We start from the raw sequence: 14648 nt of genomic DNA, 5'->3' as shown, positions 1-14648 counted from the left end.
GGACCTCTGTACCTCCCTCTGCAACTGGATCCTTGATTTCCTAACCAGAAGACCGCAATCTGTGAGTTTGGAAATAACACCTCCATCTCGCTGACAATCAACACTGACACACTACAGAGATGTGTGCTTGGCCCTCTACTTTACTCACTCTACACCCATGACTGTGTGGCTAGGCATTGCTCAAATGCAATCTATAAATTTGCTGATGATGCAACCATTGTTGGCAGAATTTCAGATGGTGATGAAAGGGCATACAGGAATAAGATATACCAGTTAGTTGAGTAGTGTTGCAATAACAACCTTACGCTCAACGTCAGTAAGACCAAAAAGCTGATTGTGGACTTCAGGAAGGATAAGACGAGAGAACACAAACCAATCCTCATAGAGGGGTCAGAAATGGAGAGAGTGAGCAATTTCAAGTTTTTAGGTGCCATGATCTCTGAAGTCCTAACCTAGATGCAAGCCAGCAGCTATATTTCATTAGGAGTTTGAGGAGTTTTGGTCTGTCAACTAAAACACTCAGAAACTTCTACAAATGTACGGTGCAGAGCATTCTGTCAGGCTGCATTGCCGTCTGGTATGGGGGAGAGGAAACTACTGCACAAAGTCAAAGTAAGTTGCAGAAACTCGTAAAATGAGTCAGCTCCATCATGGGTACCAGCCTCCACAGTACCCAAGACACCTTCAAGGAGTGGTGGCTTAGGAAGGCGACATCCATCATTTAGGATCCACACCGCCCAGGACATGCCTCCTTCTCATTGTTACGATCTGGAAGGAGGTTAGAAGCCTGAAGGCACACACTCAGCGATTCAGGAACAACTTCTTCACCTCTGCCACCTGATTTTTAAATGGACATTGAACAGCATCTCACTACTTTTTATGTGTCTTTTCTGCACTACTTATTTTAATTACTCAGCAGACATATATATACTTACTGTAATTCAGTTTTTTTCTATATTATGCATTTTGTTGTACAGCTGCCAGAAACTTAACAAATTTCACAGCATATGACGTGATATTATGCCTGATTCTGATTACATAAGGACCAAAACTTTACATTTCAAAAGGAAGAATCACAAAAGCTCTCAAAGACCTCAGCAGGGCTTCCATACCTTCATACTCCAGCCCCCTTAAAATAAAACCTCGATTCTGCATCATGCACTAAACCACAAGATAGAGGAGCAGAATTAGGCCATTCAGTCCATCGAGTCTGCTCTGCCAAGACCTTACCGCTGATTTATTATCCCTCTCAACCCCATTTCTCCTGCCTTATCCCTGTAGCCTTTGACACCTTTACTAATCAAGAACTTATCTACCTCTGCTTTAAATATACGCAATGTCTTGGCCTCCATAACTGTCTATGGCAATCAATTCCTCAGATACACCACTTTCCAGTGAAATTCGCCCATAAACATTTGCTGGTCTCTCAGAAATAAAAAAGCTTTATTGCCCCTCTTCACACTAGTCAATATTTATAGTTTAAACTCTGCCTCCAGTTACTGAACTGGTTTAATTTGCAGTCTCTGGGGACAGGCAGCAGCCAGTGGAGAAGCCCAATGTGGAGCCACAGGTGGCCCAAGGAATATCGATAATTCTGTGACCCAGGGAGTATGTGCAGTCTTCAAAATAACAAAGCAGTTCATGATCATATTTTCCATGCACAATCCAACATAGCAAAATAGCATGTTCGTTGTAGTTGGAACTTGCAAATATCCATTGCCCTGTTTGCATTCCTTCTGGTTACAGCTTAATGCAGAGATGCCGTTCATTCAAAAAAACGTAGATTGCGTAATTCAGTGTTAAAATCTAAACTATAGAACTATTGTTCTTTATGTTTTCACTGCCCTCTGATTATCACCACTCTGGTGATTTGACGTTGTGTTAAATAGGCAGGTACTGTAAGTGCACAAAGACACGTATTATAAAAATAATCTTGGTTGTCAGTGTTGATTAATTCTTAATATATTGCATGGCAATCAGCACGGAAATGTCTTTTGACCCAATTCAAGGCTGCAATTTGGTCACGAGCAAAGCAAAAGGTAACAAATAGATAAACTATTTTAGCCAACGCACACAATACTTTCAAAAAAAAATTAGGTGTAACCTTTCAATGTAAACCCTTCAAATTTATTTTACAATATATACATAACCAGAAACAATAGAATCTTATCAGTAATTTGGCTAATCAATACAAATCATAACTTTTGTTCCCAATGACCATGATCAAATGAAAACATGGAAATGTATAAAAACGTAATATGACTAACTGTGCAATTACGTTGATAATTTATACAAATATTAGACACTTCAAACTGACTGAGTTGGAAGAAAATCTCTAATACCAATAATGCTTTAGTGCTGAGTGTTTCCCACAAAAATAGTATCTACATGAGGTAGAAACACTTAACTAATTTTTGTTGTGTGTAAAGGAGCATAAAAGAGTTTGGGGAAAAATGCTGATGAATGCATGTTGGTTTGGCAAAATGAGGCTTACACAAAGAACAGTTTCAATTAACAAACTGAAATTGGATGTTTCAAACCCCTACCATTTAGAAAAGTGAAGTCTTTGTTTAATTACAAAAATTATTGGCAGCTGGATGATATTAATGCAATGGTATAGTGTTACATTAAAAGTTTGGATAATTTTATGAACAAGACTTTCTGAAGATTTTGCATGTTGGTACCATGGTTAAGTTTAAGCTTTTTTTTAAACAGTGTTTTAATTTTCCCATATACAAAAGATAAGTTGTATTTGCTTTCAAAGTCATGCTAAAATAGGCCACATGACTTCAGAGCAGAGCAGAAAGAAAATTTCTGTATTTAATTGTTGCTCTGTAAAATACAGATATTACCGGGATAGTAAATGTTTGCTAATTCAATCCAAATTTCTTTGTATGTTTAAAATATGATAATATAAAAGACATCAACAGTCATTAAACAGTGGCACTTTCCTGCTACACTTGAAAATAGGACAATTAAGTCCAAATGGATGCTCCACATATCACTAGGTAACTACATGAATAAAATACATCACATTTTCTCAGCATTACTGTGCAAACTTAATACCAGTGTACTTGCAAGAAATCTGTTAAAATCAACAAGCAAACAAATGAAAAGTTTGGATTACAACTTTCAAGATTATTCCAATTCATATCTAAATTACACTTTAAAATACAACAGTGTTAGTCAGATGATTACATGGGTATACTGCTTATTTCTTGCTGCAAAATATTTACTAAATCTCAACAGAATAAAGGAAAACCCAAATAATTCCTTAAAAGCAGTACCCAAATTAAGTTTTGCATCATGCAAACCTTTCCACATCTGTACAGTAAAGATACTTAACTGTACATCATATGCACTACTATCTACATTAATCTGTGCAGCTTCAACAAGATGAAGAACGCACTGGAAAACTACACATTTATGTACATAGATTACATATGGTAAACCAAGCACTTGTGTAGCATTTTGAAATTAAGGTGGCTGTGGCACTTAATGTCCCCCACATTTGATGCCACAATAAATACACCATTGATTTCTTTATTGTCTATGACATAGACAGTATTGTGACTTCTGATCACTCTCAAACATTCTTCAATGCGAAAGAAACCAGTCCTGAAATTTCTTTTGTGCACTGTCATGCAAAAATCTGACACTAATTAATAGCTGTTTTCATGGCCAGCCAAGATGTACAAGTTACTATTGGCAGTCGGGTTGTCTGTCGGTCTACTTTCCAGCACCACAACTCTATAAAGGAAATACAGAGCATAGTTTATTAAACTTATTTTGTCATTGAATCAACATCCAAGTCAAACTTTATTTAGAAAAAAAAGTACAACTTCCTAGTGGCTTGCCCTTGGCTCCCAGGTTTAACAGACATGTTCCTCCTGCGATACCGAGTTCACATAGTGCAACAGTAATAATCATGATATCTGAAAACTCACCATGCAGGGCCCAGAAGACAAAATGGGAAATTGAAATATTCTTAATATTTGCTATCAAGCAACTCATGAAAAGCCATGTAAGGAGTGAAGACACAACTACCTGTATCGCTCCAGCTTTAATCAGACATCAGCCTTGGCTGTTAGACGATCCTTACAGTGCAGGTTGAAAAATGCTAATCAATTTAATTAGCATTAATTAGTGGAGGGGGAGGGGGAGAAGGTGACAGAGGGAGTGGGTGACAGAGAGAGAGAGACAGTGACAGAGAGATAGTGTGACAAGAGAGAGAGAGAGTGACAGAGAGTGATGGAGGGGGGACAGAGAGCGACGGAGAGAGGAGGAGAAACGGAGGGGGATGGGAGGGGAGAGGGCGAAAGGGTGACAGAGAGAGAGTGGCACAGGGAGAGAGAGAGAGAGACAGAGAAAGAAAGAGTGACAGGGAGAGAGGGAGAGCAACAGAGAGGGGGCAAGAGGGGAGGGGGAAGGGGGAGAGAGGGTGACAGAGAGAGAGGAAGAGTGACAGAGAGTGAGAAAAAGTGAGAGAGAGAGAGTGTGAGAGAGAGAGAGCGCAACAGAGAGGGGGCGAGGGGAGGGGGGAAGGGGGAGAGAGGGTGACAGAGAGACAGTGAGACAGAGAGTGAGAGTGAGCGAGAGAGAGCGAGAGACAGAGGGAGACAGAGAGAGAGAGTGAGAGAGAGAAAATGACAGAGAGTGAGAAAGAGTGACAGGGAGAGAGGGAAAGAGAGAGAGCAATGGAGAGGGGGGAGGTGAGATGGTGACAGAGGGGGAGAGAGAGAGGGGGAGTGACAGAGTGAGAGAGAGCGACAGAGAGAGAGAGTGAGTGACAGAGAGAGAGGGAGTGACAGAGAGGGGGAGTGACAGAGAGGGGGAGTGACAGAGAGAGAGAGAGTGACAGAGAGAGAGAGAGAGAGAGAGTGACAGAGAGAGAGAGAGAGAGAGACAGACAGGGGGAGTGACAGAGAGAGGGAGGGGGAGAGACAGAGAGAGAGAGGGTGACAGAGAAAGAGGGAGTGACAGAGAGAGGAAGTGACAGAGAAAGAGAGAGAGTGAGAGTGACAGAGAAAGAGTGAGAAAGATTGACAGAGTGAGTGTGTGTAATGGAGAGACAGGAACAGAGAGAGAGCAATGGAGAGGGGGAGATGGTGACAGAGAGAGAGGGAGAGTGACAGACAGTGAGAAACAGAGAGAGTGGGAGAGAGCGACAGAGAGAGAGCGACACAGAGAAGGTGAGAAAAAGTGACAGAGAGAGGAGGGAGGGAGCGAGAGGGTGCGAGGGGGAGATGGCGCGAGAGTGAGCGAGGGGGGAGGGCGCGAGAGCGAGCGAAGGGGAGGGCGCGAGAGCGAGAGGAAGCGAGGGAGAGGGTAAGGGAGCGAAAATGAGGTGAGAGGCAAGAGAGAGAGGGGTTGAGCGCGGCAGGGGCGAGAGCACAGCGGGTGGACAGCGGCGGGGACGGGTGTTAGAATCCGACAGAGAAGGGGGAGGTGACACAGAGTGGCCGTGAGAGTGACAGAGAGACAGACAGACACACACACACACACACACACACACACAACAGGAATCCACCTCAGATTCCTGTCTGCTGCATTATTTTATTTTAATTCTGCTTATCTACACATCTGAATATGCATATTCCTACATCACAACTGCTCTATACTATTTCTAAATATAAAATGTATTAACTATAACTCAGTTTAACTTTCATTTGAGACTTTCCTTGCCATCTGACAGTGCACAGAAACCCACATTTTATTTAAAATGTTGTGTTTCTTTAATACTTTGCCCAAAATTAAACTATTTATCTGCTGAGAGGATTCAATGTAATGTACAGCTGCATTATTTTGAAATACAGAGCAAAAAATGTTTTTGTTGCATTATCAAACATTGTTAGCACACCGCTCACCTGTCAGAGCCTAAAAGTTTGAAGATTCTTGTATTATCACAGATTTCTTGTGTTATCTATGGAAAAAGAAAATCCAACATTAACACTTGCAACATATTAACTTGATCTCTGTCTACACAAAACACATTTTACTGCCTATTAATAGTAGTTAAGAAACTCTAGTTAATGTCCAATTAATCCATCATTCTTTAGGTACAAAGTATTGATCTGAGAATGTACTGAGTAATGATCTAATATAACAAAATATTGGGTGAGATAACAAATGTAAACATGTGATATATTATTTCATTGCCCCATCTGGTTAAAATATACTAGGACATAAACATATCCAATAAAAGCATTACTCAAAGCTGAATGGGAATCAGTGGTAGTTACAGAAGAGTCCATAAAATTTAATGATGTTCTAGATTCCACTTACATTTTGCCAATTTTTTTCCAAGAGCAGGGTAAAGTACAATAGTCAGAATGCTTTTTCATTACCTCATTTGACTTAAAACTTCTTCCCTGCATGCCGTGTTTCCAGAAAGCAAGCACACTATCCTGTAAACAAACTAACCAAGGGAGAAATGACAAATTATTTCTTTGCTGAATTCTAGCTTGTCAAAACCAGTCTAAATGTAAAGCGTAAATAATAGAATTCAACAAAAATACATTCTTACTTAAGGATTGGAAAGGCTGATCTGCGATGTTAAGTTAAAGAGAAATGCAGTTTGAAAAAATAATTCAACCCATTTCAAATTCAGAAAAATTTTGACTAAATGACGGATTCACTCCTTTTCCTCACTGCATGACCAGTAATCCGTATACCATATCATGGACCATCTCGACCAATCAGCAGTGGGAGCAGATAAGCTAACCCAATCAATATGCAGACCCCGATCCCTGATGGCGGCCCGTGTGTATCGCGAGGCTCAGTGTCTTGCAAGATTTAATATCAAAGAAGGCATGAAATACATATCATAAAGAATACAGGTTTCCCCCGCTATCCGAAAGTAAAGCGTTCCTGTTAAACCTTTCATAAGCCAAAATGGTGTAAAGCGAAGAAGCAATTACCATTAATTTATATGGGAAAAATTCTTAAGCGTTCCCAGACCCAAAAGATAACCTACCAAATCACACCAAATAACACATAAAACCTAAAATAACACTAACATATAGTAAAAGCAGGAATGATATGATAAATACACAGCCTATATAAAGTAGAAATAATGTATGTACAGTGTAGTTTCACTGAACAGTATCGGGAAGACTGCGAGCACACTGGAAGGTTCACGCATTTTTCTATCATGCAGTTCTTTGTAAGCACTCAAAACCTGCCCTGTACAACGTTAAAGTCATACTTTTCTGCAATCATTGCAGCACTGTCAATCATAGTGAAAATCTCATGCAGTTCAAAGCTATGGCGGCTTGATGCTGAGATGCTGAGTGTAGTTCCCAGGGAAGCAGCTTGGCGGCACCACTCTTGCTGCTCGGGGTGCGCGCTGCCTCTATAACGGCTCGCTGCAAAACAAACGCTGAACGCTATTTTCGCCTTTTGCCTTTTCTCGTAAAAGTGAAAATCCTCTTCAGGTTTCTTTCGGTTAGCGAAAACAGGTACTAACGTAGGTCTTTTGTAAAAGCAAAGTGGCGTACAGCAAACTTTCGTAAAGCATGGGATACCTGTATTCTCATATTCTCTTCATATATATAGCACTTTCAAATCATAATTAAAAGGGGCTTGCTCTGGGATGACTACGAAACTAAAACTCTTGCTGGGCCTTCACTTCACCCTCATTTTCATCTGCTTTTACACTGAACAGAAGTTTTCAAAAGGAGGAATTGCCAAACACAATGAAAAACTGTAGCTACTGGATATACAGTACATCATTCAGATTTTGTTCTAATTGTTCCATCAGTAACAGAATAACCAAACTGTTGAATGCAGACTGATCAACATAATTTCAGCAGATGGATGGCAGGTGGATTTCAGAAATCATAATGAATAGGAATAAAGGGAATCTGGAATGAGTTCTTAATTTTCCCTGTGCAGAAGACTGATTTTAAGGGCATGTTTTTGGAGGACGTGAAAATTGTATTTCACATTTAGTCTGTTTGGTGCTCATTACTGAAAACATTTATATCAAAAATGATTGAACAAAATAGGTAAATAGCTCCAATTAATGCCTTTTGGTTAAACTAGTTCATCAACCCAGCATGATAAGTGTGCTTAATTAGCAATAAATAAAACAAAAATCACACATGTACTTATCCACATTGTTTCACTGTAATCATTATTCTCACAAAGGATTAACCAAAATTTCTTACCTATCGACTCAATTTGAAAAGTAAATGTTAGCTCTGAAGACAGTTTTCTACTGGATTTCAATCTACCTCGAAGATTTACAATCTTTAAACATCCTGTAATATTGAAATAATAGAATAGCATAAGCATCTGAATAATGTAATTTTGATTTCCCAAGGTAACTACTATTAAAAACAAGTCCTTTAAGTATTCTGAATACCTGTAAAATCTTATTTCTGCCAATTAACTCAGAGGAGATATTTACAAAGGTTGACAGTTCACCCATAAAATTAAAATCCCTTTTAAAATTAAGTTTATGTTCAAAGCATCACAGGCTGAAGTCAGGATTTGTCTGATCTCCACTATATTTTATAATCAAAACTAAGATTATGTGGCTATTGTTCAAATCAGTAATATATCAATATTCCATCTACTTTTTAATACTATGGTCTCTGGTGAATGAAAGTTAAGTGTACTTCATTTTAGGAAAAGAAATGTTGATGATTATCTCTGGTTCCTCTGTTAAGTATAGTAAAATTAATTCTGTCATACATACTGGTGCCTGTAGTCAAATATCAGATGTGGTTGTCTTTCACAATGTCTAGTCTGTCAAAAGGTATGGGAAACTTGAATATTTTTTTTGGCCATTACAATGGGTTCAACAAAAATACCTTAGTAGATAATTTCCAATCTTAACAAAGCACTACATTTTAAGTCCTTTCAAGAATCAGTATCTTTGAAAATGTCATATTAATAAATTTATTTAAATGCTACATTTTTGCATCTAATATACACAACTATCCTTGGAAGAAGCTCAAAATGAATGTTTCTTGCACATTTACGTCGCAAAATACTTGCCTGCTTTGAACTCAAACCAAGGAACATCCATGGGACAGTTGAGGATTTAAAGAGGTTTAAAAGAAAATTCAATATCTTTAAGGTTAAAAAGTGAAAAGCAAAGTTTACATTGCAGAGCTTTTCAACCCCTCTTGGATCCAACATTAGGCAGCACAATGGTGTGGCTACTAGAGCTGTTGGCTCTGAACTCCAATGACTCAATTCAATTCTGATCTCAGGTACTGCCCGTCTGGAGACTTCTCATTTTCTGTGACCACATGAGTTCCCTCCAACTTCCCAAAAATGTGTGGGCTGGCAGATTAAATGGTTACTGTGAATTGTCTCTGGTATCTCGGTGAGTGATAAAACCTGGGTGGTGTTGATTAGAATAAACTGAGATTCGTGTTAGTTGAATATACAAATGGGTTCTTGATGGATCAGCACAGACTTAATGGGCTGGGGTGAGCACTTCCATGCTACCTGAATCTGTGCCTCCATATCTCAGGCTAATTGGGTGAAAGATTTCTAGTTAAGGGTTTGCATCTTAGCTGATACGAAGACGAAGCAGCATTAATGGAACAATCTGGTTATAACTCAGAACAAGGTGGTACTGAAGCCTTGCTTAGAAAAAGAATTAAATTAACATTATTGGCATAGCATGGGACACTGAGGATAGTTAAAAGTTACTTGTTGGGGAATGGTTGCTAACATAACACCTCATCACAGAATCACACAGACCATTCAAGCTTTTAGACCTGCGGTACCAATTCACTCAAAAATTTTGACAGTTTTAATACTTACGTTGTTTTCAATACGGTAAATGGATTCAGAACAAAGTTAAGAAATAAATTTAAAATTATTTTGCTTTGGAAACTTACGGTCCATGCAGACTATTATTGTATCTCTTTCAAGCTGAGTGACATGGATGACATTTGCCTGTGGCGTATCTGTGAAAAATATTATCAAAGAATTATACATAGTCATTTTACTTAAAGAGGTTCTTTAAGCATTTATTTTCCCTGAAACAGACTAATGATGGCATCACCCAGCATTACTGGATGTCTCTGACCTTTAAAGTTTTTATTTCCTTTCATGAGCAATGTTATTTTTCTAAATAATTACCATTTTGATTGTACTAATAATTGAATTAAACAAGCACATACTACATTAAGCAGTAAACAAACAGTATATACTACATTGTGTGTGATACTACATTAAGTTACAGTTTAAATAAGACAAGCCACAAAAATAAACTTCCAAATGTCAATTTTAAATCTTTAATAGAAAAAATACAGTATATCTAAGTGAAATTTCTTAACTCCTCTAAAGAAAGATGAAAAATGAAGCAGCTAATAATTTATTTAATCCTTAAATTTAATACTTCAATTCCATCCATTTTTTTCTATAAATAAAAACTTGGTGGGCCCATGTAGAACTAAGTTCACAAGTTTTCCTCATTCCAACGGCTTCCGAGCATAGTTGTCTTACCTAGTTTTTATTCTGCACTGGAAAGGACACAGTGATTTAGAAAATTACACCTTTCTTTACAAAATCAAAATGAACATAACCTGAAGAAAATAAGCCATGCGCAACTCAAAACAAATGTAATGGTAGGCAATCTGGTCCAATGCTCTGCCAAAAATGACGAAGAAAATCTTTCCAATGTCTTTTAAACCTTGAGTATTATCTGAACTTTGGCTGGTAATTTCCAGAGCTGACATACCTGTTTCTGTAAACCAGGATGAAGTCGAGTTTGGATTGACAGTTTCAAATCGCACAACTTGATTAAGTTCTGTTCCTTTACTGACAGCAACACATAATAATGGGTATTCTTGTTCTGGAACCACCAGCAGTTCAAAGACTTTCAAAGGATTTGGAAGAGGAAAGTCAACATTCTAGGGTAAAAACAGAGAAAATATATTTTTCCCCCCAAAGTTCAAGGCTTTGTACAATATATATTGCCTTACAATTGAGGGTACTAAAACTACAATAAATTGAAATTTTGGTGAAAGGAGTTTTCATGCAGAAAATCTTTTGACCCAGGCATTACAATACACAATGCACTCTACTTTTGCAATGATGTGCTAGATCTCATTTTATAGCATTAACTTAAACTCCTTTGATTAATACCGGTTGATTTACATTAATAATGACTTATTTATATCCCTTTTAAGCTAATCAAACAAGATCAGTTCAAGATAATAAAAAAACCTGCTTATATTTGAGTATAGCCTTTAGAGACTGTCCACTTCTGATAAGTATAATTGAGGCATGAAAGTAAAAGTTCAACCAAAGCAGACTTAAAAATGGGATCTGAGGAAAATGCAAAATACGCTGGTTAACTGTTGAAGCGTTTTACCAAACTTTTTTTTTTACTATTTCCAGATTTTCAATTTTGTGATGAAATAGCTAGCCTAAAACACTGGTTCCATTCCACTCAACATGGTTGCAATTGGGTCTACTGAGTGCTTCCAGTGCTTGGGTTAGCTTTCTCAGTTTTCATGTTTACAGATATTCCTCTGTATATAAACTAACTACAGACGAGAAAAGGTAGGTTCACCCCATTACAGAAAGACCCAGCAGTAGCCTTTTCTTCCAGCATGACCCAGGAATCATAGCCACTCTCAATCTTTAGCACACACATCCACCCGGCCCCCGCCCAGAGATTACCCATCACTGTTCCATAAGATTCTGACCATCCACGTCTGTCATTAACTTCCCTCCTTTAACATTTCATAGCTGAAGAACAACATTCATGAACAAGTATGTGGTTTTCATGTATCGTGTGCCAACCGATAATGGAGATCAAGTTGTTAAAAAAGTAGTATGAACAACATAACAGCTCTACTTGGTACACAAGACTTAGTCTTTGATGATAATTTGCCATTTTGTCTGCTTTTCTCACAACCAGGTAGAGAACTAAGAGGGTTCTTTTACATCATGGAGTTATCTATTGTGGTTTCGGGTTAATTGGGCCATCGGTTAATCGGGACAGCCTCTTTTTTTGGGACCACTTTGAAAGAACGAAAACAAATTGAGAAAATATCCAGGATTCCTTCTGTTATTTGGGACACTATCCCACTTAACTGGGGCAGGTAAATGTAGCCAAAAAGGTTCTAACTCGCATTCGTCTCATTCACTTGTGTGGTCATTAGATGCTACACTGTGCTTAAAGCAGAGTTTTAAAATAGTGTCAGGTGCACGTGTTTGTGTTCAAAAAGCAGTGATTTTTATCACTTACTGTTGTTGAGAAATAAGCAATAAGATACAAAATATGAAGAATTAAGGTATCAACAATCATCTTGAATGTTACAATGAAAAAGATTTAGAGTGTGGAATAGTCAATAGCATTGTATGAAGGTAGTCTGTTATCTACTCTAGGCACCTGCACTGATTTTGTTCATTGCATACACTGGGTGAATTTCCCCGGCGATAATTATTAGGAATTAATACACAGTTCTATACTGTAATATATTTAGTAGTTTTCTAATTTGCTCCATATTTCATTTAAATATATAATTTACTATTCAGTTTGTCTTCCTTATACCTTTTTTAAAAAACAATTTCCATGAAACTTTGGCTAATTGGGGCAGCCACTTAATTGAACCAAAATGTACTTATCCCGACGTATCCCAATTAACCAGAATCCACTATATTTCCATATTTCTTCGGCCTATCAAATCTATTCTGGCTCACAGAGCAATTCCATTCCCTACTACCTTTCTCTGTAACCTGTTCTTTCTCACAGGGCTCATCAACTCTCCTCCCCATAAACACAGGGCAATTTACAGGCAGCCTCTGCGAATTTGGGGAGAGGGGGGGAAACTCATACAGACACAGGGAGAATGTGCAAACTCCATACAGTCGGCACCCAAGGTCAGGATCGACGTTCCCTATAATTTTGTTTTACATAGCTTTGCAGACCAACCATTGCTCTCAGCACGAAATTTTTTTTACACGGCATGAAAACTGCATGGCACTTTAAAGTTTCTTGTAATATACATACTATGAATATTTAGAATGAAAACTGAAAAATTACATACCTTTGATTTAATTTGGATTATGACTTACTTGAAAGATTACTTACCAAAAAAGTCAGAATATAGAGCTTTTCATATCAAACACAAACCACAACTCACAACACAAGTGAATGTTGTCAGGCAGTCAAAACAATTGACAGGCAAAATGGCAAAAGTGAAATGTTTTGACTATATGGAGTTGATGTTCAGTGGGCCAGCAGTTTATTAACAATGAGCTACTGACTTCCATTCTATGTTTGTTACAAGTTGTAATAGTGTTGTAACTTGAAACATTGACAATGTAAATACACCGAAGCTCTAAAATGCTTCAAAGGTTGTGGTACGTTAATTATTTAGAACATTAATGGATGATATTCATTAACATAATTAATTACAGGGTATTTCACAGTTGTATTAACAGATTTCAAAATTATATTACCATTATATAAAAGAAAATTCCAGCTGTGTGGCATCAAAGGCTATGCATGTGGGAACATTTCAGCTTAGAGGGAACAGTGGTCAGTCAGGAATGAACCTAGATCACTGGTGCAGAGAGGCGACAGTACTATTAGCTGTGGCACAGTACCACGCCAAAGGGAAAAAAAGGAGGATAGTTTTCTCAGCAACAATAATCTTTAATGAACTATTTCTATTGCATGCAAAATTATTAAACAGTGAAAAACAGACTCCCTGGAGACAGCTTCAAGTTCAGAATAATTTGGTTTATGCAAAAAAAAGTTTCACAGTACAGATTCAATAGGTTCTTGATTGGTAAGGTTATGGGGAGAAGACAGAAGAATGGAGTTGAGAGGGGTAATAAAATCAGCCATGATAGAATAGCATAGCAGACTTGACAAGCCAAATGGCCCCATTCTGCTCCAATGTCTTATGATCCCATAACACCCATCAAAGCAATAACCCATTCAATAATGAGATCTCTTATATTGCAGTCCCCAGGCAAGTTTCAATTGCATCTGACAGGAAACCGAGCTTAGACTAGAAGAGCAATGTGAGCTGCAGAACTTGTGATCTGTGCCACTTACTTTGATCAACATGAACTTCTGCATTTGCTCAACCCATTCCAATAAAACGATGCTGGATTGCAACGCACCGCAGAGATACTTGTGTCCTGTGTAAGGATTCCTCACTGTAACAAACAATATGAAACTGCATTTTTCAATTCCTGTACACAATTTACTGCATTAAGCAATTAACATTATAAAAGCATTATTTTATTATCACCTTGGTTAAGGCATCAAACACTACTTCTATAAAGATTTCAATAAAAGAATATACAGATACCCTTCATGAAGAAACTAGTTAAGATTTCAGTAAAGCATAATAATGAACATGCAAAATTCTTGTAAAATCTTCACTGATACAGTGCTTTGGAAAAGTATTCAGCCTTTGTCCACATAAATGAGTATTACAACCAAGGATTTTGAGCAATTTAACTGAGAATTTTTATTTGTGAATCACATGGTCTTTTTTTCAGTGGAGCCCAAAAAACAGGGAAAATTGTAAAACATGAAAAACTAAAAATGGAAAAAACTGAAATGTCAGCAGTTCAAAGCTATTCATACCCCTTTTATCAGTACTTAGTTGAACCACCTCTCACAGCTAGTACAGCCAGTAGTCTTTACT

At 37.9% G+C, this 14648-nt stretch overlaps 1 protein-coding gene across 1 annotated transcript; it reads right to left on the bottom strand.

The window, feature by feature from the left end:
- Nucleotides 1-2124: 2124 nt before the first annotated feature.
- Nucleotides 2125-14146, bottom strand: LOC140202246 (mitogen-activated protein kinase kinase kinase kinase 3-like). The gene is made up of 7 exons (XM_072267121.1): nucleotides 14048-14146; nucleotides 10709-10880; nucleotides 9864-9932; nucleotides 8172-8264; nucleotides 6348-6418; nucleotides 5868-5923; nucleotides 2125-3750 (listed from the first exon to the last, which is right to left on the bottom strand). Exons 1-7 carry the CDS (start codon nucleotides 14069-14071, stop codon nucleotides 3663-3665), a joined length of 573 nt encoding a protein of 190 aa, XP_072123222.1. The 5' UTR covers nucleotides 14072-14146; the 3' UTR covers nucleotides 2125-3662.
- Between the last annotated feature and the right edge of the window lie 502 nt (nucleotides 14147-14648).

The sequence above is a fragment of the Mobula birostris genome, chromosome 8 (assembly GCF_030028105.1).
Source record: "Mobula birostris isolate sMobBir1 chromosome 8, sMobBir1.hap1, whole genome shotgun sequence".
Lineage (NCBI taxonomy): Eukaryota > Metazoa > Chordata > Chondrichthyes > Myliobatiformes > Myliobatidae > Mobula > Mobula birostris.
The sequence above is the reverse complement of the archived record's forward strand: the minus strand, read 5'-3'. Positions and strand labels throughout refer to the sequence as shown.